This window comes from Lissotriton vulgaris, chromosome 2_1, assembly GCF_964263255.1.
Source record: "Lissotriton vulgaris chromosome 2_1, aLisVul1.2, whole genome shotgun sequence".
NCBI lineage: Eukaryota > Metazoa > Chordata > Amphibia > Caudata > Salamandridae > Lissotriton > Lissotriton vulgaris.
In genome coordinates, this window is record NC_141687.1 from 115,315,795 (window position 1) to 115,343,449 (window position 27,655).

General features: G+C 42.3%; 1 protein-coding gene across 2 annotated transcripts in view; it reads right to left on the reverse strand.

Annotated features, from left to right (window-relative positions):
- The window catches only part of SMTNL2 (smoothelin like 2), a 379,037-nt gene that overhangs the window by 124,514 nt on the left and 226,868 nt on the right, over positions 1 to 27,655 (reverse strand). The window contains exons 2-3 of one of the 2 annotated variants that reach the window (XM_086954547.1): positions 25,044 to 25,077; positions 17,316 to 17,558 (exon numbers count right to left, since the gene is read on the reverse strand). In XM_086954547.1, coding sequence (XP_086810673.1) covers positions 17,316 to 17,558; positions 25,044 to 25,077 — 277 coding nt within the window. Of the gene's footprint in view, positions 1 to 17,315; positions 17,559 to 24,989; positions 25,078 to 27,655 lie in introns of both variants that reach the window. The other variant, XM_086954546.1, reaches the window with a different exon arrangement.

Below are 27,655 nucleotides of genomic sequence, written 5' to 3' on the forward strand. Positions count from 1 at the left end.
AGTATAACGCTAGATTACTTTGCCCATTACCGCGTGTTTAAAATCATGAATTTTATTTGTTGGGCTTATTTTGTAGAACGCTAGATAAGAGGCCAATGGTCCATAAAAGTTGTTAGCTATTCATCTTAATTAAATCCTTCGTTCTAGCCAGTTACTAACCTGTTTTCCAACCTTGATAAAATTTTCTGTCCGGCATTGAGGTCACGGTTTCCTACTTTACTTGTTTCCCCAAGTTCAGCTTGTCGTAGGAGGGATTGTACTTTTCTCATATATTTAACCCCCCTACAAGCCAAAATGGGTGACAATCCCTCCAGCCATCTAATTACACCTTGCCTGCATGTGCGAATGTTGAATTTATTAAAAATGTCCTTTAAAAGCAATCTGCTTGGATCCATGAGAGCCGGGCATACACATAACAGGTGGGGTAATGATTCTTTTTGGTACTCCATAGGCGACAATGAAGATCAGTATAAACACCTTTCCAAGATGGTTGTAGATCTTTCAAAAGGTGTAGGCCCAACCGATATTCTATATATCTTTTCTTCAGGATCATATTAAAGTGACTTTCTAAGTATGCCTGTGGTTTTGTCACAAAATATGAATTGATCACGAGAAGTGTGGCTCAATGATTAGAGCGGCAGACCCTGATGCAGAGGTCTAGCCCGGGACCAGCGTTCAATTCCCCGCCTCGGTGGGTTTTGGGCTCAAAATTCCACGGGCCTGATAATTCTCGCCTCGGTGCCTATTCCAATCATGGAGTCCCACTCTGCAACTCTGGGCAATAGCTTGCTTAATCTCCACAACGGCCCCCACAACGCTAAGGATGCCTGGCCTCCACCTTGGGGGTGCCTAGGAGTGGACGCCTCACAGGGAAAGCCAGGATGGGTTCCACAGCGGTATTCGTACAAGCGCCTTGAGACCCTTGTGGGTGAGTAGTGCGCTATACAAGTATCAATTTACATTTACATCACTGTCCACTGTCCATCCATGTCTACGCTTTGAAATTGCCAATTTGTCTTCCAAAAAGGATTTCCATTTGGCAGCATTAATTGTTATTTTATCAAAGCTGGCTCTGTCCCGAATGGTATCCCATGTTGATTGAATTTCTAACTCCCTCAAGGATATGATCAGATAATCTCCCCATCCATTTGAAGTGGGTTGATATAATTGGTTTTCAATTTCTTTCCAACACAGGCTGTCTAGTGTGCCATGTCCTGACATCTTAGCTGAAAAAAATCAGTCACTGTTCTGTTTACTGATATCCGTTTCAGACCTCATGGAAGCTACCACACTAGCCCTGAGGAAATCAAACTATTTTAAAAAAATAACAATTCTGTTCAACAAATGAGATTCAGAAAAAAATGATGAGAAGCAACACAGGAAAATTGTTTTTCAAGGAAACGTATTATTCATATCTTCAAACCTTTGACTTTGTTTCAAAATAAATCCCTTGCTGGTACTTCCCCTGAATCGCATTGTTTGCCCGAGCCCGCAAGGGTATATTGGGTTACCCACTCCTCCGAATTGGTTATGTTCTGACATCGGCATTTTGTGGCTCAGTTTCACAAAACTACTCATGCCCCAAAACTTCAGGGTCAGCAACCCAAATTCCAGTCGAACCTGAGCTGGCGAAGCTGACTTTGGGAGGTTAAAAGCCGCTTTGTATACCTTTGTTTGGAGATTGTTTAACAACCCCGCCTCTTTGCCACTCCAGGTGACCAGAGCGTATGACAAAGTGGAGCGTATGACAAAGTGGGTAACGTCTGTGATGCCATCACCTTTAAAAGATAAGTATAGTTTGGACAATCCAATTTTTTTTATAGTAACCTGGATGCAAAGATCAAGGAGTGTGGTTTTGCCTTTAGGTCCAATTTATGTTCTTTGTGGCTCAGTCCTCGCCCCAACTTTAGACCCAAATATTTAGAAGACGCTTCCTCTTTTATTAATGATCCTTTTGCATACCATTTAAAGTCTGATTTTTTTGTGGTCTACTAAGTGTACGACCTTAGTTTTCTCCTTGTTCAATTCCAGGCCTTCAGGCTCTAGGTAAATAACGAGGTTGTCAATCATTCTTTGAAGCCCTATTGGTGTTTGGCTCAGCACCAAACAATATCTGCCATGTATAGGTTAAATAAGCTAGGGGCCAAGACGCAGCCTTGTTTTAAACCCTGTTGCGTGCTGATTTCGGCAGTGATACTGCAACAATCTCCCAGTTTTACCCTTGCCCAGGTGTCACTGTACAGGCCTATTATTGCTTCCAGTATTTTTCTCGGCAGCCCCCATGATCTTAACTTTTCCCATAATCGATTTCGATTAACTGTCGAAAGCTGCTTTCAGATCTATAAAGCATGCAAACAGGTTGGTCTTCTTTTTTTCTGCTTTTTCCTTTAGGAGCGCCAAGGTTGTCAAGTTTGGTAATGTACCCGTCAGTGGCCTGAAACTGGTTTGGAATATAGGAATTATGTTGGTTTCCTCCATCCACTCTTGGAGGTGCATCAGTAAACATCATCCGTATAGTTTCGCCTCCACGTCAATCAGCGATATCAGCCTATAATTTCCGGGTTCATTATGATCGCCCTGCTTGAAAATCTGATGTATAAATTACCCTTTCCAGGATTTGAGCACTTTATTTTGACTATAAATCTGATTGAAAAGAGGTGTTAAGTATTCCGCCCAAAACTCAGGTGAGTGTTTGAAAAGGGCATCGGAAGCCCATTTGGGCCTGCTGCACCCTCGGTTTTCAGGTGTTTTATTATTCCCTTCAGCCGTTTAATATTTATCAGGATGTCTGGATCTGGTGCGTTGTATGTCAATTCCTCCGGATAAATAGGTTCTGGCAAGGGCGCATACTCATTACAAGTATCTTCTTTGGGCCAAATCTCTTTACCCTGCCATGGCAGCAGGTTGTCCTCTTTTTTACTGAATGTATTTGCAAATTCCTTGTTTTTGGCACATATTTCATATTCTTTTTTTAATGTGCCTTTTTTGGTCATACTCCCTGCCAATAAATATTTTTTGTACATATCGAATCCAGTTGTTTTCTCCAATTCCTGCCTCTTGTCTTAATTGGTTGCCCTTTGTCAATTTATTAATAGTACCCCAGAATGTCCGACCTTTTTGGTTTTTGCTGGCCAGTAGTAGTTTTGCCCAGATACCTTCTTGGTATAATTTTTTTGCTTTACCCAGCATTCTCTTATTTTTTCGTAGGGCCCTTACTTTCATCACATCTATTTTCTTTCCCATTTTTGCCAGTGTGGCTTGCCTTCGGACTTCACGTGAGATCTTCCTTTTTTCCTCCCGTAGGCTAAGGTTAAACCATGGCTTCTTCCCAATATCCATTTTTCTGTTGTTCGAATTGGTGACAGGAAAATTACTTGTTAAAACGTCACATAGATGTTCCCAAGTCTTTGTGAGGTCTTCTTTATATATAGTTTTTATTAAAAGCAGATGTTTTTTAAATTTATCGAATATTGGTTTTATATCCTTTCCAACCCATTTCAGTTTCCGTGCGTTAAAATTTTCGGTATGGTGAGTCAAGGTGTTCATTTTTTCGGTTTTATCAATAGCAATGTTGATTTTTGTGATTAGTGGGAAGTGGTCACTTTCTATACATTGACTGACCTCGAATGCAATTACTTTCGGAACCAGATTGCTACTGATTATAGTAAAGTGGATTGCCTTTTGCCACTTAAAAAAAGTTACAGCCACAGGGCTATCCCCGTTTATGTTCCCATTCAAAATTGTCAGGCCCAAATTTCCAAGTTCTTGAACTATATGTTTGTCCTTTATTAAATTGCTGTTAAAATCTCCAGAGATGATCAAGGAATACAGTTTGTGCGATTTTTGGAATGCTTGGATCAGGGTCATCAGTGTTGTGATTTTTTCCTTCTTCAGTTTTTTATCCGGGTGAACATAAACGTTGAGCACTAATAAATTATGATTAAATGAGTTAAAATCTGATTTGCCTGTGAGTTTTGTGGCTTGCAGCCAATTAACCCCAGCGTATATTTCTTCCACTAACCATCCATACTTTTGAGCAATGTATGTGGTTAGAACTCCTCTCGGGTGCCCGAAATTTGAGATTCTTTCTGCTAACGTATGGAGCTCTATATAACCGCGGGGATTGATACTGGGCTCAGATTCAAAATTTCTTGGAGTAGTATTAATTTATGTTGTTCCAAGAATTTCATTGTTTCGTGATCTTGCTCCATATTATTGAAGCCATGAACATTCCATGAACAAATGCAGATTTTATGCAAGTTCTCCACCCTGTGCTCATCCCCAATTCTTTGAATGTTTCCCGTTTTATGCACATCACCATGTGTTTTCTGATTCTGGGATTCTATTTCCTCGTTTGACCTTACCTGTATATTAGGAACACTTATTGCTTAAGGCCGTGGGAACCCAGGACCAATCAATGCTTTTATCCAGCCTGGTATCTCGTTCCTCTGAGCTTGCCAAACTCTTCACACTTGATGATATTTTTTGAGGAGTTACAGAGCACGCATTCTTTAAACATGACTTCTGGATAATTCCGACCTCATTTTCGTTTAAGTTTTTGGTGATTTTTAAAAGGGAGAATGGATATTTTTTCTGTTCATGACGTCTCAGCACGATGCCCCAAGCATCAAATGTTGGGCTCATGGCATATATCCTATCTACTAAGGCCTTTGAAGACCAGCTGGTCAAAGACTCCTCGACATCGGGGTGGTTTGCATTGGTTTTAAACTCTACGGATAGCAGATCTTGTGATGATATTTGTTCTAGTTCCGGGATTTCTTTGAAAGGCCGCATTAAATTCCCTCGTTTCAGGAAATCTTGTCCGCCCTTTGTGTGGTATTCTGGTACAAATGTCAGTTTTTCAGGGTTTTCTCCTTGTAGTGAAATGATTGAGATGTCTTTTTTTCCTTTTAGCCCTTGATTATTTTTTACTATTCCTCCGTTTGCGTTAACGCTCTACTCGGTTGTTCATTAAGGACATTACTCCTTACTGTGTCCGAATTATTTCCTTCTATTTTAACTTCAAGTTTGTCACTCCTTGTATGCTTTGATACTTGTGTGAACTCTAAGTGTTGTTTGTTTTGTGGCAGCTTACATTTTCTCCCATTTCCATTTATCCTTACTTTTATTGGGGTCCTTGCACAATGCTCTATGTTATTTGTTTTTCCTTTTGCTTTTTGATGTGAGGTATTTTTACCTCCATCGTAGCTTTCGATGGTTTGTGTTTCCTTGTGCGCGGGGGAGTTTTGAGCCCCCATATCTCTTTACTCCTCTATCCTTAGGTATTGGGTTTTTGTGTGCCCACTGTGTCATTCCTGCCCGTTCTTTGATTTCTGTTTGGCATGGTTTCTTTATATTCCCTTTTGCAGGGGTCCAATCTTTGCATAGTTGCGGTTTGTTTTTACTTTTTTGTAAGTCTTGAGTCTCTCTCTTGGTTCTATTCTTGCTTTATAAGGATGGGGGAGTTCAGGGAATCATTCGGCGGATTGCATTCGTTAACTACTCCCGATTAGTTTGATTGCTCTAAAACCATATTTGAGAGGTTTAATGTTTTTTTTTCCAACAGATGGTTCTCTTTCTTGGTTATTGTTTGATTATTAAAAATAGGATAAATGTGTTCATTTGACGGTATTTTCTCATTATGCTGGACCCTACCTTTTCTCGCCCGTTTTCTTTGTCTTTTTGTTAGCTTTACAGTATCGCTCATGCTTTGTGTGGCGTCAATTTGTCGAACTCTCTGATCTAAACATTCATTATTTACCTCTTTTACCTCCTGTTCTGGGTCATCATCTGTACTTTGATCTTTGAATTCATTATATAGACCATTTTCCTCGTTAGGCTCCTTGACCCCATGTGAACTTGTGTTTTTGTTGTGCCTTATCGATGACTGTACTGCCCCTAAAATATATTTTAATATATCAGGTAGATTTGTCAATTTGTCCACTTGTTTGCCACATATGCAACTTGGCTGTATTTGGGAGGTATCTATATGTTGCGCCCTCTCTACCCTCCTGGGTATAAGCGCTGCAATGTGATCCAGCTTGGTGTTTTGCGATGAGATTTATAAAGTTCAATCTGTACCTCCATTTTATCCGATTGGAAATTCAAGGCCCTTATTGCATGATCCAATGTGCTTAGCAAAGCTTCGCTCCAAGGTGTCTTATAAGCCTCTCCAACCGATCTTCCCAAGTTCCCTCAGCCTTGTTCGAGCCTGCTCGCCGATGAAATGGTTATTGGGGATGAGAGGTTTAATTTTTTTGGCCAGCAACTATCTTTTTCATACATCTTTCCCGGTTTGTCTGTATTATTATCGGAGCTTAGTGGTGTAGATTCCAACCTTTCTTCTTCACCCCTAGTCTGTCCCTTTGAGATCTGCAGGTAATCTAGGTCCATCTGGAGAATCTTAATTTTTGCTAGAATCTTCTTGTGTTTGAGATCGGGTATGTGCTTGCTTTTATGTGTTGAGTTCCAATATTTGATCCAACCTTGTCTCGTTGGTTAGGGAGAAGGACGTTGACCACGCGTCATCTTGTATGGTAATATGCTCAACCCCAGCATTATTTTCCGTACTTATGGAAATGTTGTCCTTCTCCTCATTCCCTTTATTTGTTTTTGTACCATTTTCGAATTTTAAAGAGTTGTGTTGGTGTATCGGAGCTATTGTCACAACTGGTTTACAGTCTAGAGTTTTGCTGTTTGTCTCAGCGAAAGTTTGACCGTTTGGAAGATGTTCTGTTGGATTTGGCCCTTCATCCTGGATTATCAGTTGTTTGAGCAGAGGGTTTTTATCAATAGTAGTTATTTGTGTACCATTCTCTTCCTTCTTTTTCCGTTCTGATCGGTGTTGGCTGTTATTAACCCTTATTGCCGGTGCACTTGGGCTTGGCAAATGGGCTTGTTCCTGCATTTGTGCGTAAATAGCAGTTCAGTTCAATAACTTTTATTCGATTGCCACTTGTATAATCATAAAAAGTACATAATTTTTAAAATAAAACACAATCAATTCAGACATAAAAATAAAAAAAAACAGTTAAAAAAGAGATACATAAAGTAACTCATGAAAAAACTCATAATAAGGAAAAAGTCATTATTTAAATGATTCTATTCAGTTTGTAATTTTTGACGTATTTTGATAGTGGCTTTCAAAAAGGTCGCCACAGATTTTGCTACATACGGCGAATCCAAGGACTGTAAAAAGAACAATGCAGAATGACACTGTCTGTGACCACTGGATCGAATAAAAATAGTAAATAGCAGCCATTGGGTCTTTTAAAAAGAAGAATTTTTGAATCCCGATTATTTTTCTTGGGCTACTTGTCGACATTTCGGGAGCTGAAACCAGTCTCTCTCTTCGTCGTGTGGTCTTCTTTTGTTTTTGATTCTTAACTGGCCCTTGATCTTTTGTACCTTCTGTTACCTCCTGTTGTACGTTTCCTATTCTCATGATTTGTTATGGATGGAAGCACCCCTGGCTGGTGTCCCCGGGGTTTTATTTATTATATGTTTTTTTGTTTTGTTTTTTAAAGTCAAGCAGAAGGGTTGCAAAACCCAATTCGATAAGTACTGTAAGAACGCGTGATTCTAGGTTATGGCCAATGTTAGTTTTGTTGTCTCACGCAAGCGGGGTTCACGGGGGGCCGCCTGCTGCACCTGTCCTAGACAGATCGCCTCTACGAACCACCCCCGGCTCTTACTTTGCGGCTGCTCCTTGGCAAACGCTACTCCCACTTGTATCACCTGTACTAGGGGAAAAGTCCGGCCGGGAGTAGCAGCTCTAATGTGGTACTTTCGGCTGGTTTTTATGCGTTCATAAGCGGTTTTGCTTTGCAGGTTCTTATGTCATTCCTAAGCGGGGGTATGTTTCTGACTGGAATATGAGGCGGTATCACCGAGGCAGAGGCGGTAGGTTACTTAAGGGGGCTTCCCAGGGACTATTTCCTCTTTCCTACGCTGCTTGCACTGCTTGTGCTCACCTGCAGCCATAATTTTCCACCTCCCACTCCCGCACCCGCTTTCACCAGCTCCGCGCCAGCTCCGCGTCAAGGTCTCAGACACCTCTGACGTCTCTAGCGCCTTCCCCGGCAGCGCCTTCCATGGCAGCAGTGCTGTGCTCATGAACCCCCGCTGCCACTACCGCTATTGGCGCTGAAAGCACCCAACACCCGGCACCTAGCACTCAATGCCTGGTAATTCCCGGTAACTCTGGTAACGCGGTCGCCGATAACGACTCTGCAGTGGCTCCACAGCGGCTCCTCTGTCCTCGCGCTGCTATGCTCGCGTCTCACTTGATGGGGGCGGGAATTCGATCTTGTGTAGCTGTGAAAAGCACCAGTTCTGAGGTGTACTTGGTCAGTTACCAAAGCAAAGATCTGATCCCGTAAAGGGCGAAAGATCTGATCCCGTAAAGGGCGAAAGATCTGATCCCGTAAAGGGCGAAAGATCTGATCCCGTAAATTACAGGCCTATTTCGCTCCTGGACAATACATTAAAGATCTTGGGCAGGGTACTCTATAATAGAGTTAACGACTGGGCTGAGGAAATGGGGGTACTTGACCGCTGTCAAATGGGTTTTAGACGCAAGGTTGGGACCATTGAACAATGCCTAAATCTAAATCTTTTAATTAGAAAATATAATATTGCTAAGGCATCACCCATTTACCTTGCGTTCATGGATCTATCGTCCGCATTTGACCTGGTAAACAGGTCAAAATTGTGGTCGATTCTTCTGTTGTACGGCCTGGATCCCCCCCTGGTACACTTCCTCGCCTATTTGCACAAAGACACAAAGGCACAAGTACGGATTGACATGGAGGGTACAGTTTCTGGGCCAATTAATGTAGAAAGAGGTGTGAGACAGGGGTGCGTTTTAGCACCCCTGTTATTCATTATCTATATAAACGGCCTGAGCAACTCTCTCAAAAAGGTCACCCCAGATGTTCCTAAAATTAAAAGATGTCAACTACCGTGTCTTTTGTACGCGGATGACGCTGTGCTTATGGGATTAACACCTAATGCCCTACGTGCACTAGTTAGGGATTTCTCATCGTATATGGGGAATTTGGATCTAAAAGTAAACTTCAAAAAATCATTCATTATGTCCTGTGGGCCGGGTGCTAAGCAATTAAATTCCATTACGATAGGAGCCGATAAGTTGCTCTCAACCAAAACTTTTCCATATTTAGGTATAGTCTTTGCTGCGAACAGCCTGTGGAGTGGGCATATTGCCCACGCCACAGGCAAGTTCTCAAAGGCTATAAATTCAATTTGATCTCTTCCCAGACCGAGGAAAATCAGAGCAACTAAAGCAATTTTAAAGATATATAGGCTCCAATGCATTCCAGTGGCAACCTACGGTGCCGAAATTTGGGGGTCAGTAAAAACCCCCTTAATACAAAGAGAAGAGAATCGGCTCTGTAGGAAACTACTGGGGGCGCCCATTTCATCATCAGGGTTTATTTGCCACTCGGAGCTGAACATACCTCATATTAGTGATTTTATTGCTGCCAGGCCTGCATTATTTTGGTTGGCTATCTGGGCAAATGAATACGCTAGCCTAACACATGACATTTTGAGGGAATGTCTAGCCTGTGACAAATGGAATAAGATCCCATGGCTTCGTGGTATACAAGAGAGTCTGTCTAGTATAGATAGGGGTGACCTCTTTGAAAATCCATCTCATATAAAGAGGACTGATAAAAAAGAAGTCCAACTTGAACTGTATGCCACCTACAGGGAAAAAAGACTGTTAGAAGAGATGAGGAAACAAACTGTTGTGTCCTATATTAACAATGGTTTATTAACCCAGCAACTCCCATTGTATTTGATATTACCAATGTGTTATTGGGAAAGATCCCTACTCTTCAGAATGAGAGCAGGAACGATAAAGTTTTTACTTTGTTTTACTCTGGGACACAGCTTAGATGGTAACATTCCGTGTCCTTGTGACGGAACTAGCAAACAAAATGATTTACATTTCTTCTTCATGTGTAAGTTTTATATGAAATATATCAAATGGTTTCTAGCACCATATTTTAAAAAACATAGACCCCTCTCCTTGAACCAGTCCTATTTGATGCTCTTAAAATTAGAGGATGACGAGCTCATATTTCGCACAAGCACTTTTCTAAAAGTTATTTTTAATGTACGCAGAAGTATGGAATGCCCTTGATTTATTTGCACTATCAATGATTATCGACCTCCTTTGCACTTTAGAAACGTGTGACTTGGTAACTGTACTGATAATGTACCTTATAGTGTCTATTGCACCTATTGTAATTGTAATTATAAATGTTGAATTGTATTCTAAACTGTGCTTTTATGGATTTTTGTAATCCGAATAAAGATTTTTGAATTGAATTGATCCCATTGGTTTACAGATTTTCGGGGGATCAACAACGCACTGCTGGGTTCAAAATGTCTCCATTAGCAATCATGAATATAGTGCAGGGCTCTTGAATTGGTTTTCGGAAGCGTGCCGATACATTAATTCTACTGTGGCTCATAGGCTTCACCTGAGAATAAAGATCCACTTGCTTTTTCTTCACGTGTCCAATTTCCAAATAGCTTTCACCCACGGCACGTCGCAGGACTCTTGACTAGATCGGCTGCTTCACCCTCCTTCAGTCAGCTCACGGTCGGCTCTTGTCGGCTCTTGTCCCCGCTGTGTGGTCCCGCTGATAAATCAGCACAGGGCACACATGGCTCACGCAGGGCTCACAGGGCTCATCGGGCCCATGGCCCCGATCGCGCTCCCGCTGTCACTTCCTCCGCAGAGCCTGCACAGAGCCCCGCAGAACCATGAAGCTACCGGAGCCACCGCCGCCTCTCCCCTGCTCGCGTCCGGGCTCAGTCTCGATCTCCCTCGTTTTGTGGCTCTCTGCTGGACACTCCAAACAGTTTCTTACAATGAGAACCTGGCAAATACTCCAATTCAGTTATTACAATACGCTGAATACGATTCAGTTATTACAATACGCTGATATAAATTTAGGTAATATTAGGTGTGAAGTTCTCTCCAAACTCCTGTAAAGTAGAACCTCAAAAGTGCAAAGTACTATTTTATAGGATAGGGTATACCTATAGGATAGAGTATTGCAGATCAGAGATATGGCTGTAATACAAAGTTGGTGCAGGAGATTGGTTTCATCCTTACGCACTGGTTGGTGCTAATCTCACCAAAATTAGTTTGGGAAAAGGTTTTCATTTTCACAGTCACCAGTTTATTGAATGAATTGTATTGAATGTGTGATTCCCACTCTGTCATTCTCCCATGGTTGCATAGTCTAGAATTAAAGCCTGTGGCACGATGTTTCTGCAGCTCTAGTAAAACCAATGATTTTAGCGTTCCCCTTGGCACCGCATTAAATTCTTAGCAAGCTTTATAAAAGTTAGCTTTATGTATCAGTACCTGGGGGTTTTATCTAAAATTCTTATAGATAAATATGTGACTGCGGTGTGGAGTGAGGGAGACCGAATAGCAAACCGAAGATGCAACACTGTGCTCTAATATCCTACTGAGAAATGCCCTAGGAAAAGCCACAAAAGCCAAAATGTAGGACGGGCAGAAGTCACATGGAGTAGAGGTACCATGGCCTTGCCGGATAGGTTCTTTGCCAGGCCTATAATTGCCTCTATTAAGGTCATGGTTTTCAGCCACAGCAAGGCAGAGGAAGTAAATGAGTGCTTTTCATGTCTGCTGCTAAAGTGGTTCTGTGTTCAATGGATTTGCAAAGAGATACCCAAGCCATCCAAGAAACTGATCTTTGGCGGACTGCGACAATTGCAATGAAATTATTCTACTAGAGGTGGCTTATAATTTCCAAAGTGGTTAGTTTTGGATATCCCAAGATAAACCAAAAGATTATGCTGTGAGATCACTTTCTAGGCGGGTTGAAATCTCAATGTTTTCAATTTTGTAAAAAAAAAGATCCATGAAAATAAATGCAGGTTTTTATGCTATTCTGAAAATATGAGAACCAGTATAATGAGCTGGAGTTCCAGAAAGATAGCAGATGTTCAAGAGATGCCTTCCCTAGCAATACCATCACCACCAACTTGATCTTGTCTTAGAGGGAGTAGATGTGGGTCTGGGTTGGCCATCTGGGAGAGCGGCAGAAAGACAGCAAATGGTCAAGTCCTGAGCAAAACCAATATCTCCAGCTTTATCTCGCCTTAGAGAGGGCTAGAGGGGGGCCTAGATCGGCCATCTGTGATTCTCCGCCACATACATTTGAATTGTAGTCCCTTATTATTAATAGTCCCGCCACCTTTTATTGTGCTTGTAGCCCATCTAAAAAGCCAGGGGGCTGGTTTAGAATATCCTATTTCTGGCTTGTGGCAGGATAAACATATGTTCCATGAAAGTAGACTATTGTGACAATTGTTAGCTAGATATCATTATTGCAAAAGACGTGGGTGAAAATACAAAGACATTAGGGAATTCCAGATCTATTTTTTGGTGCTTGGCGGAAAGAAGAGCTCTGATTAATACTAATAAGCTCCATGTGGTGGGCCCTATAGCACAACCTATGTTGCAGGTGTACAACACACTTTACTAACGGGTCTTCCACTGCTCAGGTTTCTTGTAAATAATAGATATCAAAACTGGATATATAGCTGCTCAGAGCAGATCTTTTCAGTGTCCCCTATATCCCATGAGCAGATCTGTAAATCATTGGTTTCTTGAGAGTCTCCAGGTCTACCTCCATGGGCTGCTCAGTGATTGGGTGGTCTAACGGCTAGGGCGGTTGACCTCGAACCTGGGGAATCTGGTTTGAGTCTTGGTAGGGACGCTCAACATCCTGTGATTTTGGGCAAACACTTAATTTCCCCGTGCCCAACAAATAAAATAAAAAATGTGTCCATCTGTAATACAACTGGTGCTTTTGTAAAGCGCTGGGATACCTTCGGTCTAGTTCGAGCTACATAAACGAAAATTCTTTTTTTTTTTTAGTTTTATGTCACAAAACAAGGAATCAACATGTTTAAGGTCATTTTCATTATATTTGTTTACCAGGGAAGCTGCTAGCCAATCCAAAAACAACAGTGCTAGATGGGATGCTCAAATTAATTTCAACCACTGGCAATCTCTCGGGCCACAGCCCAATCCATTGATTTTTTTGCCAACCAGGTCGCCTCAGTTTGGACCCAGCCATACCTGGCTGATGAGCCCATTCAGGGGTGTCATGTCTTCTAGTTTAGGGAGAAACTGGCTTGACAGTTCGGGCTGGACTGTCCCCACTGGAGAAGGGTCAAGACTGATTTGCATATCGCAGTCAAAGCTGAGGTGGCATGGTTTCACAGTATAGTGAGAAGCTACCAGCTGTCCACAAAATACACAGATTCACCACTTGAGTTCAAGCGGTATACATCAATTAGTTAGGTCTCCTGTGGCATATTCAGGGTAAAACAATAACTTATGATTATTATCCTTTTGGGTAGCCGCTGTTGGAAATAGGGCTATTGATACTTTAGAAGTGGACTTTTTAATCAGCAGTGCCTCAGTGGCCGGGTCTACCCTACTTAGCAAGTTCTCAGAAGAGGGATCATTCAAAGGGTTCTTGTAGAGTGTGACTTGTCACCCCTGGGGGTCTGCAGGCGCCAAGTCTTGGGGTCCTTGGTCGAACAGACATGTCTCAAGCATCTTTCAGAATTCTTGCAGTGAAGGACAGATGCGGAGGTGAAGGGGGACGTTATTCCAGTACTTTGTGGCGAGGTAGGCGAAGGAATGACCTCCGCAGTGCTTCGGCGGATGTGGGTGTGGGCCAGGGTGAGTGAGGTGGAGTGGAGTTCCTAGTGGGTCAATGGAACGTCAGGTGGTGGTACATGTAGGTGGGCCCATAGTTGTGGAGTGCCTTGTAGGCTTGAGTAATGAGCTTGAAGAGGCCTCTCTTCTGTACGGGGAGCCAGTGGAAGGCTACGAGATAGAGGGCGGTGCAGGTTCTCCTGGGGAGATTGAGGACGAGTCTCGCCCCGGTGCTCTGGATGGCCTGGAGGCGGCTGAGTAGTTGTTGGGTGGTTCCAGCGTGGAGTGCGTTGCCATTCCTGTCTCTAGGGGTATCAGGAATGGCATCACTGCCCCACTAACTAAGAATAAATCTAGTAACAACAATTAATTGACCCCATCTGGTTTGGATATTTTTTGAACATTTCTCAGAACGTACAGAAAGTACATAACATTCGAACACAAATATTTAAGTTCCAGAAACGTCCACTGGATGGATGAGTGTCAAACTAGCAAATAAAAACAGAGAAAAAGCAGAAAGGGACGTATTGTGTCCATCAATCAGATTGTGATATGTTGTGGCTTTAACTTTTCATCGCTCCCTTGTTAGGTCTTGCTGGACACCCTTTGGTTTCATCCAAATTGGGGACACACATCTACAACAGGGAGTGGCACAAGAGAGATGATTTGTTTACAAGTTTTCAGGATATACACAAAAGACATTTGCACACCATGAACCTGGTGGGGTTCATTTACATAGACTGTGGATATCCTTAAAACCAGGCCTGGCTCGCTCCCTGTGGATCTGCAGTAGACCACCCTGCGCGACCTGCATCGGAACTCAAAAGTTGCCTGGAAACACAGTCTCTCTAGTTTCACAAAACAAATCTAAAGACATTGTGGCACACCACGGAGTCCTTGATAAATGCTTTCAGAGTCATACCTCACTACCACAATTACAAGCAACATGTGTTACTGTAGCACATGGTTTGCCATTTCCTATAGGCGTTAATAATCTATGTAATGGGATTGGCTTTTTGAACCTCAGATCACACTATAATAATTAAGTAAGCTATTTAAAAAATGTATAAAGTGCTCCATCACCAAAATGGTGTCCTGGCACTAAATGATAGTGGCCATATGCCGCTTATTTAGACTGCAAATTATAGGTTTTCCGATTTCTGCACAGTGGAATCTTCTGAGAAATAACTTAATGTCTATGAGCTCTTCATACATGCCTTCCCTTTGAGAGGTATAATGAAAGGTTTCATATTAAAATATTGGGTTTCTGAGAGACAGACACTAAAACCAAATGCCAGCAATTTCTGACTGATGGTTGGAGATCAGCTAAATAAGAGCGTTGCTGTTTTTCAATGAAAGCAGTTAAATAAGGAACAAATAAGGGGAAAACAAAACTCAGCGGTGATCATTATGGTTTTGAGATATCCACAAACTGAAATGGCCTGAACCCCTTGGCCGCGGCGGTAATTCCGCCGGGGTGCTGGGGGGGAAGGAGGGGCCGCGCAGCGTCGCCATGCTCGTGACGGAACTACTCCGTCATGAGCGCGCTGTGCTTGTGACTAAGTGGTTCCGTTGCGGCCCCGCCCGCTCAATAGAATGCGCCGCGCAGGCGCAAAATCACTGCAGGTCAGGCGCGGCAGCAAGGCCGGGACGGAACCACTCCGTCACCAGCACAGCGCGTCCGTGGCTGGTGACTGAGTGGTTCCGTCACCAGCGCTCAAGGGGTTAGAGGAGGTGAAGAAACGGATCCCGTTGGTATAGTCGCTCTCCTGGGCCCAGTCAGCGACGCTCCTGCAGTGCCCCGATTGTCATTTACTCAGAGGTTTACAGTGCACTCCCTTGGACTCTAAGAATACCCACATCCGGGAAGGACTTGAGAGAACTATGGAGAGAAGAATTTCACCCCAAGTCACAAGTGTCATTGCCTCCTCAGAAAGTAGGAGTAGGAACCTTCTGGCTTGGGCATATTAGGGAGGGGGGGGGGGGGGGGGAGATGCCCAACCAAGATGAGGCATAAAGACGCACATGTAGGACTGAGCATCGCATAGGTCTACGAAAATGGGCATGCAGTGGAATGTTCATGCATTTCACAGAATGAGGGTCTGGCACCTAGCCAGTAAATGTAATGTAAATGTTTTTTGAAGTTATAATAACCAGCTGGAGGCATTCAGTATTTGAGGATGCTGATTAGGTGTTTTAGACCTCAGCATACACTTTTTTTTTACATAGTTTTATATAGCGCAAACTTGACCCGAATCGGGTATCAGAGCACTTTACATAGCACCAGTTGCATTACAGGAGGACACATTTTTTTTTAGGCATGGGGAGATTAAGTGATTTGCCCAGAATCACAGGATGTTAAGCGCCATTGCCGAGACTCGAACCCAGATTCGAGGTCGACCTCCCTAGCCGTTAGGCCAACTCCTCTCCCTTACACACTTCTACATTGGATTAAGGATGTGCACCTTCTCATTTAGACCCCGCTTATGTTCATTGACCTTCGGGTATGCTTCAATGACTGAGGTCAGTGATTAGAATGTGGAATGTGTGTGGAATGTATTGCGTGTGGAAGGAAATGAAATGAATTTGTACTTGTAAAGCGCACTGCTGCCCCAGCAAAGGAGAGTCCTGGTGCTGTACACTTACAGATGTGGAAACCTTCCTGGCTTTTCCCTGTCAAATGTCCACTCCTGGGCACCCCCAAGGTGAAGCAAGGCATCCCAGCGCTGTTGGGGCCATTGTGGAGATTAAGCAAGCTATTGCCCAGAGTTGCAGAGTGGGACCCATGATTAGAATAGGCATCGAGGCGAGAATTATCAGGTCCGAAGAAATTGAGCCCAAGACCCGCCGAGGCAAGAATTGAACACTGGTCCCGGGCCAGACCTCTGCATCAGGGTCTGCTGCTCTAACCATTGAGCCACACTTCTCCACAATGTAATGTAATGTGTGTGGAATGTAATGTGTGTGGAATGGATTGTGTCTTTGTTCCATCGGTCTGCTGAGAAAGTTAATTCCAGGATGTCTTAACAAAAGTCGTACTGCTTCTGCTGAAAAATAACCTGGAACGAGGCCTGGGCCTACCAGTCAATTCTACCTGTACCCGGATGTAGAATTGACATTCATAAACCTCTGTTATCCTACAGCAGGTTGGACATTAGCATCACAACAGCAGCTTCAAAACCAGCTATGACATCTGAGGGCATGATGGTGGATTTCATGCGCTAGAGAAACCAGGGCAACATTCAGGCAGTCAATATCACTGTAGAAAAACAATCTGTTCCTCACAACTGTTGGGTTTTGGTAAAAAATAAGTAGATTGAAGTGTCCTGGATAGAAAAACATATTTTATTGTAATGTCGGAAGATGCTCAAAACATAATACAAACCTGCATACCTTTCCTACACTCATCAGCTCAGATTGAGAAAGGGCTTTAATTAAGCAGCTGTTCTATATGGAACACTCAAGATAAAACCCCAGCAGAAGGCGCACTCCAAGTGGCTTCCATCCAACTTCACTAGGAGCCGGAGCGGGAGAGAGGATCACACTGGAGGGATTTGCTTTCTTAACTTACCGGACTGGTTTGAAGTCTTTGTGGCAGCCTCGTTGTGGTTCTTGTTGCTGTGTCCTAAGTGGCTGCTGGACGAGTTGCTGCTGAACGAGGTGGACGACTCAGCAGAAAACTTTTCAGATACTCGTGTGACTGCGGTAACAGGAAGGTGGGGCATGCGCAGGCCGGTGGTAGGCGAATGTTCCTGGGAGGACAGACTCCCAGCCTGGCCATGTGAAGCAACTTCATTGGCCATTTTCAGTTGACCTATAAAAACAAAGAAAATACTTTGAAAACCTCCAGGTGTACTATTCCTATTCCAATACTGGGTGTAAATAGGACCATGATCGGTACTTTGTTTGGTACAGATGTACACTTGTATCCTGCACAGTGGCAACCCCAGAGTAGATGTTCACAAGAGTTCCACTGATAGTTCTGTATCAACCCATGTCTAGGAACCAGTAGAAGAATAGTTAGAAGCATAGGGATGGATAAAGCATGAGCCTAGTGAAAAGGGCAGTGGCGTAGGAAGGGGCATGCGGTAGGTGCAGGCCGCCCCGGGGGTCATTACTGAGGAGGTGACAAAATGCAAAAATATGTGTTTTAAAGTTGCAAAATCGGCCCTGTAACAAAATCGGCTGAAAACGGGCCCTGGCAAAGAGCTCGGCGGCACCTCCAAACCCCCCCGAGTGAGGAGGGGGGCCGGGCGAGCACTCTGCCGGGGCCGGTTTTGGTTCCCAGTCCGGCCCTGATGAGGGGACTCAGTTTGGAGTGAGTAAACACACTCAAAGCCGGTGTGCAGCTTCCACAACCTAAGGTGCAGTTAACCATTCATATGCAACTGAAGTCAACAGCATAAATCAGAATCACTAATGAGAAAAAAGTTCACCTTAGATGACTCATGCTAATTGTTCAGGCTACATGCGATTCGGCAGTAGGATAGTGTTTGGAAAGTGGCAGCCTTAAGACCACAAGCTTCACGGGCTTGGAGAGAGCCATTGGCCCAGGTTGCTGTGGTAAATACGTGAGGTTCTTGCACAGGCGAGTCAATACATTGGGTGTCAATTTGAATGGAATACCGGTCGTGGATTTCCCACTACTAATAAGGCTCACAGAGTCTACGACCGTCTCAAACCACAGGCCGTGAGGCACTTTCATGTAAGGCACTCAAAACCTTACCCTGGATGGGGGGGGGGGTAGGGATCGATACTGCAAGCCGTATTAAGTAAATTGTAATACATGGGTTCTGCAATCCCTGTATAAAAAACAGTCTATAACATCTTTGCAATCAGCAACTTGTGACGCATGCAGTCACCTACTATAAAGAAATGACATCAGAACTAAACTGTAGTAAGTAATTACAAGTGAGTGTGGATTCCACAATGCCTGGTGGCAGAACCAGCAGCCAAGTGGAAAGGCAGGCCAGGTCACAGAGCATAATTTAAGAATTTGTTTAAAGAAGGAAACAAACTTTTCTTTTCTTTTGTCTGCTCTGTTTTTCTAGCTGTGCAGTCAAAATGTAGAATCTAGACATTCATGGCAACATGTTCATTTTTTAAATTACTTAGGTAATTATTGAAGAGTTATACTATTTCTACATTTTGCTACTGTGCTTTTTTATTTTTATTTCTATTATTTTCGGGGTGAGGGACTGACTTCTCTTGTCAAATATCTAACTGCCTTTTTGAGGTCTTTAATTTTGCACTAGGGATTCTATTTGTATTATTCATGTTTGCAAACATGATCTATCTTTTCTATGAGAGAGCTGTGCAACAAGGAGTTAAGTAGTTTTGGGGAAAAATGTGATGGTGTTACCATGTGTTTAAAGGAATGAAGTACCCTCTGTAATACATGATAATGATATTGCAAGTCACCTCTGAGATCCATAACCTTATAAAGAAACTGTCTTCTGCCTCGTTCTTCTATATTGTCATGGAACCACTCAACGACTTGCAATATCCTTATAATATACAGTAGGGTGTACTATATTCCATATAAAAGCAGATGCATTGGTATGCAAGGGGAAGGAGTGATAATGATGCGTGAGAAAAGGCCTGATGTTGGGAAAGTTAGGCGGAACTTCAATGCCGAGCCCAGAAGCAAAGCTGTTTGATAAAGGCATACTGGAGCACCTATTGAAATGGGTCTTCAAATCCAGCATACAGTCACATTCTAAAACAGGTTTTGCCTGTAGAGGACTATTCTGCAAAATCCTGCAGCGCTGTCCACCCTGACCAAAGATGTTTCGAGAGTGAGGATGGGTTGGTGTACCACTGGATAGTGGGTTTGTGGGTCCAACAGTAGCCTTTAAGAAGGCTGACCATGCCCACTTGTGGTGTTAGCTTGACTGGATGGGGATTTCTTCCCCAATTTTGAAGTTGATAACTGACCAAGTTATGGGCACGGCTGCAGTGGACTGACTGTGGGGACATTGGAGGAAGAGTTTGTTGCAATATGGGCTTGATGCAGAATTGCAAACTGGCCCTTCATCTTCAGGCTATGTTTTTCTAATTTGGTGAAAACTTCTGGATGTTTTTACACAGTAGCTATAAGGATACCATATTTAACATTATACTGTGACAATATTGCTATATATTTCCATACAACTGATAGGTTACAGAAGCACTGTGTCCTGCCTGTAGAAAAAAACATTACAGTCAATCAAGCAAAAACAAAAGTTAAATCATCCGGAAGTGGGTCAGGCTGTAGAGCTTGGTACCTAAAGAGGCACTAGTTGGAAGTGATGCACAGCTATCATTTTCTACAGGCAATAGAGGACGGCAAGTGGATATAAACAACCCTTGATAACTGACAATACCTCAAGTAAAACTGGTCATGATTGTCATGATTTGCTTAAAGAACTGAAGATTACTAGTAAAGCCCATAGAAAAGCTCCTATTCTGGAATTCTACCTGAAAGGCCTGGTTCTTGCATAACCTGAAGTCAATCTTTGGATTAGAACCCTCAAATTAAGGAAATATGTGTTAATGAGACTTGGAATTGGATATAATACAGCTGCAGAGGAGGGGCTGTGTGCTAGAATTGATTTGCAACATAGCTTGAGGAACACCAGACCTGGTACTTTGCTTGAATGAGTAGCAAAAGAGATCTTGCTTACTTTGAAGTGCCTCAAGACCAAACGGTTGAAGCAGGAAACTAGATCTCTGTAGTCCTTAAGCGTTGGAGAGAGTCATGGCAACACATGTAAGGGGAACTGAGTGGCTAATCAAAATATACTAGGGAATGGATTTATTCAGATCTAAGAAAGATGTTCATAAAGGTACACCACAGTAGTAGTCCTCCTTCAAATATAGTCGACTCCAACCTCAGTTAAGGGACACTTGTCGTCCTAGAGTCAGTTCAACAATTCTGAACTTCTGGTGATGTAAAATGGAATTGTTGGCGATTAATAGAACTAGGTGGAGGCTAGCACTTGCGGATTGGAACTGTGTAGTATGCATTGGATGGTCAAACATAGAAGTATAGGACACATGCTCGCCCTTCGTTGGAGTTTCTTCAGGCGTGTTAGAATTGGATCATATGCAACATAGAAGAAGAAATGTGAAGACACACTATGGAAGTTCATCTCACAAGTAAACTACGTTTTAGAAGCTCTGTAATTAGTGACTTTTTTATATATAATTTTGTTAATCAGTTATGTTTTTTAAATTTCAGTATCATTGTAGCACAAGTGTCAATAATGTGGAATTATACATACTTTGACCTTTTAACCAAACACATTTATTAGCTATATGTGATTAGGGAGCATCACAAAATACATTTTTGATGGCTTTAATAATTAGAAAATTATCAATCAACTATGGAATTAAATTAAAATGACTGGTATTATTAATGAGGTCACTTGACACACGCAACCTTTATAGAGTGCCACCTTTTCATTGCCGTCAGCTTACAATTCATCACGATTTTAAAATATTCTTGTATCCTAAAGTAGCAATGCTAATGCGGCACGCTCTATCAGGGCACTTATACAGGTGTGGTCAGGTGAGAGTCTGAAGTAATCCAGACCAGCTATTCTGACACCTTTATCTCCCATTGCAGATGAACGCGGAGCTGCGAGAGGTGTAGATGGTTGTAGATGCAACAAATACAGAAATCTGTGTTTTGATTACTTGATGAAATGAAATGCCACAGACACAAGGGAAGAGGTTAATATCCTGAAGCCTCATTCTGGTCAAAAGAAGTAGGAGTACAGACAATTTCAGAAGAGAAGAAACATTAGTTTACTATAAGTTACATTAAGAAACAGATGTTTTAAGTTATCAGAGGAAGTTGGGAAAGCTGCACAATTTCCCAAATGTATTCCATCCCTGTGAAAAGGCCAGTACTAGGTCATGAAATGCAAATCTTAGGTCTCCAAACTGGTCCTGGAGGGCCGGATCCAATCCAGATTTTTTGGATTACCCCATTGAGATACATGTAGTTATTTTAAAAATCTGGCATGGATCCGGCCCTCCAGGACCGGTTTGGAGACCCCTAGACGTTCAGCACATCAGCAGCTTACTAAGGACCCTTAAGCGCCTCATCACACCTTAGCACAAATACAGTTTTGTTCCCTAAAAGCTGGGCTCATGGGACTGCATAGCTAGGTGAATCAGAAGAGGGGCGCAAAAATTTCCGCTGCTTAAACAGATGTCCTATTACCTTCCCCAACCCAGGCTTGCTTAAGTTACATCCAAATATTCCTAATGGTTGGAAAGGCTTTGTCTGCAATAATAACGCCCCACAGTGGTAACATTAGTATTCCTACTGAATAAGTTGTGATATAACTTTTAGTTAACAAAACATATCAGAGTGGAACATGTTAAGTAATCAACCACGGCTTCAGGCATGAGCAGTCAAAATCTATATGTCATCTTTAAATAATGACAGTTCTGCAGTTTAAATATAATAATTTATCTTCATGTGGTTTGCGAACTAATATGATCACTGTTTCCTTGACAGTCTAGTAGCATACAATGGTTAATACAACTGTTGCAATCATCATACTGTGGTAACACCTTCCATGATTGCTTTGGAAAGTCCAATACGGAAAGATACTAGAGTTGGCTTTAACAAGCTGGTATAGTACCACCTTAACCTCAACCTGCGTTTCTGCATCCAGATAATCTCCTACACTATTTAATAAACCTAGGTAGTTTGAAAAAAGATTGACATACTATTGTGTGAATGATGCTATCCTAAATCGGTGTATGCTAGCCTCTCAACACATCTGGTTAATAATCAAACATTCACTAACAATATTGTAGCCCACATATGTAGCAATGATCTTTTATCCGCTACGGATTCTTTTAATCTATCTGACCGTAGCTTCCCCGAAAAGTTATCTTGGATTAAAGACGTTTCTACTACCAGCTGCATTCTTCCAATGCTGCTCTCTACTTTAATCCATTTATTCCTCATCTGACCTTACTATTTCCATGGGTTCCTTAACTGTTCTTACCTTTCACATACACTGCACCCTGCTCACAGGGTCTACCTGATGGGTGGCTTACATGTAAGAAAAGTGAAGGCTAGGGCCTGGCAAGTGGTTGCACTTGGTAGGACTACATGGCAGTTAAGAATTGCGCACAGACACTACAGTGGCAGGTCTGAGACACCTTTGAAAGGCTACTTGTGTGGGTGGCACAATCAGTACTGCAGCCCAACTTGTGGCATTTGAGTTACAGGCCCTGGGCACACACAGTGCACATTAATAGGGATTTATCAGTAAATCAAATATGCCAATCATTAAAATGCCAATCAGTAAAACAATTTACCAGGAGAGAATATGCACTTCAGCACTAAATAGTAGGGGTAAAGTGCTCAGAGTCCTAAAACAAACAAAAACGAGGTCAAAAACAGGAGGCCAAAAAGCAAAAGGTCTGGGGGTAAACCTGCTGAAAAAGCCACGTCTAACATTGTTGAACTAAACTAACCCTCATTGCATAAGGTGATTCTATCACTTGATTACCCATCAAAAGTACAGGTTGGCTTTTCACAGTTTCTCAGGATATCGAAATTGAACTCCCTCTACAATGTGTATTTGGCATATGCCTATAACAGGTACAAAGATGCATTCTAAGTAACTCTACATCATAAAGATATCATTTAGGGGAAACTTCTAATTTTAATTGAGCCTCATTTAACTTATTCAAAGAAATAATAATCATGATGTCATCCCAAATGGCTAATTTCATCCTTATCGTAACTCATCTAACTTTGCACGATTTTTCTGCAGGGCTACGTACAGCGATTATGCCTCCATTAGCATTATTGCTTTTAGTAACTGAATTATGGTGGTTTATCCCATTAGAGCATGATCCCATAATGGAGAAACATTGTGCCTGAAATAAGATGCACTAAACTGGCCTATGGAGGCTGTGCTCCAACTAAAGCAACGCACTGAAAGCATTTGAGTTTTAGAAAAGTCACAGTGCAGAAGTGTGCCTCACTCACAGGAGTGGAGCGTGCACTGGTCTAGCTTTAATGGGTTATAAAAGTGTATGAATCCATAAAGGATTGGATCTTACCAGAAACCTTTGGTTGCGGGACATCTTCAGGTAGACCGAGTTAGAGGCTCCCCGCCTCATCCTGCTATTCAAGCACTACACTTGACATTATTCAAAATAGTTATTCCCGGCCTATAAATAAAATCCCTAGAAAACCCTTCAACATGCCAACTACCTCTGTATAACAATATCTGTAACAAGATTGAAAACAAGCTTTGATTTCAAATCCGCAAATTGCAATTCAAATACTTTATTGAATTGAAATTGATCATATTTTAAAAACGTTCTACACAAAAACCTTTGATAATGTGAATGTAGTTCAGCGAGTCAACAGTATTTTGTCCTTAAAGACGTTTAGGACTTTAAGCAAATGTTTAACGTAGAAGTAACCTATTATGGGTCTATTTTAGTAAGTTCCATTAAATAAAAATCGACTTAATACCATTTTGCCAATTAAATCTTGTTAAATGACCCTCTCAAGAAACTTCTCCTAGGTTTAGCAATCAAATGTGAGTAGCCAACAAAATGTCAGAGTTGGTTTCGTTAAGCTGCTTACATTTTAGATAAGAGACGGCATCTATATGACAACCTAACCAATTTTGCAAGGTGACACATTAACCTGGAGATATTGACAGTTTCAAAAAATTCCCAGCTCACACATCTGAAACATGCTCTATTGACTAACTGCAGTCTCTACCTGTCAATGATTGCAGCTAAGTACCAGGTTACACATACAGGGAAAGTCCTGCTACTACCTCGTGCACTGCTGGGGGTCTCGTAACTAGGGTGAGGATGTTTGTACATGCGCACTCACTCAGTCTTTTTTTCCACCACTCAACCTATATTGAGCTGAATGTGGACTATAGACCAATGTCATGAGAAACTCATTGCACAGTTACAGAAACACCTTCCAGCACTTCGCCAATTAAATCCATTTACTGTAATAGCCAGAAGTGATTTGAGTCTTTTGCTGGATCTGAGTGCCCTTTTCGAGGCATGCCTAGGATGGTCCAGTGGCTGGAAAGAGGACCTTTGACAAAGAAGTTTTAAGGAGGAGGCTGCGCCCAAGGTGCTTAAACATTGGTGCTTGGTAAACAAGGCACTTTGTGCTTTTGTATACATCTCATGTTCATTTCAGGTACAAATTAAATACATTTTACATTTTCCGGGTTCTGCAGCTACTTACTCGTTAAAGGCTGATGGCCATTTGCAATTACAGAGGAATTTGAAATTCTCTTACTTTCCATTTCATTCTGTACGTCCTGTTCCAAACTCTGTCAAAGGAATTAGAGAAAAGAATTAAGAACAGCCACACTTCATCTAAACCATTAATAATCACATTTACTACATGAATGAGCCGATTATGTCAACTTTAATTGCTGCTGCGTTTCTGCTTAGTTGGCAGAAAACTCTGAATTCTTCACCTATGGTCTGGACACAGATTGAAAAGAACAATCAAATAATTGGAATCCGCTTAGAAACTAAAAGTTTTCTCCGAGGGCAATGACGAGGAAGGATTTTTTTTTGTTTTATGGACTTGGGGGGAGGGGGGGTTGAAGATAGGACAGGAAGATGAAAATATAAAATACAAATATATTTAAGGTTTGTACTATGATTGTATGCCTTTTCTGTGGTGATGTGTGCTTCCAGTACTTTCTAAGTATCCAACACCCAAGTCCACAAAGCCCAGGTTGCTACAGTCTGAAATCTACTTCCAGAAGTCGGTTTTCTCCTTTGTTTGGAATATATTTGCAACTTTTCAGATTCACAAAAACTAGTGAGTACTACTGGAAACCTAGGACTTAGTACAATTCCAAGAATACGCAAACGTCGCAATTCCCATGTGAGAGGTTTCTTCAGTGTAAAACCCTCACGAGTAAATAACACAATAATTCACTTTGGCAATGTAATCTTATTTTCCTCTCACTAGGAAACTATTTTCATCTAATTCATCCTAATAAATAGTAAACAAGTAACTAAATATACATACAATGGCACTCTTTAGGCAACAGTGCACCTTTTATGGAAGCAGAGCTCAAGTAGCTGTAGTCTTTCTTCAGTTTCCATATAAGACAACGGTTTATAAACTCTTGACCCCTTTGGGCCCCCACAGAATCACTACTGGAAGCCGGAGACCCCCGCCTATGCAATCTCAAGGATTTGAAACTCTAAATACGGAATACTAAACCAAATGTACACCTAACCATTGCTTAAATTATGAAATATATTATTTAAATTACAAAAAAGCAAATTTAAAATTTAATTTAGTGGTAATGTTGGTCTTTTACAAATAAAACCAAATATTGAAAAGCTGAAAACCATATGCTGGACTATAGCATGTCCTTTTGTCTTTTCTGCTCTTAATGCATGGTCTCTATCTATCCCTACAAGCCCGCGCATCATTTAAGGTCCCCAATTGGGTGTTTGCTGTAATTCCAGTGCTTAATTTGTAAAATAGTAAGTGCCAGGGCTCTAACGAGGAGGCCACAGCAGCTTGCACCACCCATCGCCCTTGTCATTGATGACAAAACAACTAGTAACCATCTCTCTTGCATGTGAATACGAAAGTTCAGATTATTCGAGGTCCCCAAAGCTAAAGGAATGGCTGGGGAGGCAGGTAAAAGCAATGTTAACCCTTTCGCTGCGGCGGCTATTCCGCCGCAGTGCTAAGGGGCGGAGGGGGCCGTGCGGCGCTCCCACGCTGGTGACGGAACCGCTCCGTCACGCCCCTCGGGTGTGCTGTGCTTGTGACGGAACTGTTCCGTCACCAGCACAGCCCACCCGAGGGACGTGACGGAGCAGTTCCGTCACCAGCGTGGGAGGGGTTAATGTATATTGGATTCCTAAACAACGTTCCGCTCATCTCTAAATTAGATGAGCAGCGCCACCTTGTGGTGGACTGTTGTAAATATGGTGTTGACAATTAGGTGCCGGTGGCAGCACCAGAAACCAATTAAGAGCCGGTGCTGAGCACCGGCTCAAATGAAGCACTAGGCCTCAAACAAATGCAAGAACACCACATCGGTAATTCCACACGCGGATTTACCATGATTGTAGAGCTCGGTAATTCTGGGGTGCAGCGTTACTACCTATTCCAGATTTCCCCTTGGGAAGCCAGAATTATGCATATTTTGACAGGTTTCACGTCACAAAACGTGACAGGAAACAATCCACTGTGATAGTCACTACACCTGCAATTTAGGATCATAGAATACTTATTCTTTGAAACAGGATGTGGAATTTACTGCTGCAAATTTAATTTTTATCCACCATTGTATTAGTGTGTGGCCGAAATATAATCTCTCCTCAAACACACAGTTGTGGATGAAGAGGATTTCGGTATTCAGGTAGCTCCACTGGAGTCTAATGGTAACCTCTAGGCACTCGCAAGTCCAGCTAGTGTTGTACAATTTAATGTATAGAGGAATACTCAATTATAGTCAGAATCGAGACCTACTGCAGATATTAAAACAAAAGGTTTTCAAGATTTTAGTTTATCATTTCTTTTTCAAGTAGGTTCAAAATGTCACTTACGTGCCGGGCCTGCCGCCTGAGGGCGTGGGGTAATTTAATATGGAGAACCGCTGCGGAGTTATCCAGGTCTTCAGGCCCGATACACAAGGTGCCTCAATAAAGTAAGCTGCTGCTACATTACAAGAGAAGGGCAAAAATCCCAGCCCTTTTATAATGGTTTGAGGGCACTCCAGTAGCAAAATGTCATTTTGCTTGAAGTGTTAACAGTCCTTGCCCCGTTTCCGATGCAGAACCAAAGGTAAACCACACAACTTCCGAAAGAAATGTTGCACTCTCAGGGGTACTGAATTTGTTTCGATTAATGGGGGGTGGGGGCAA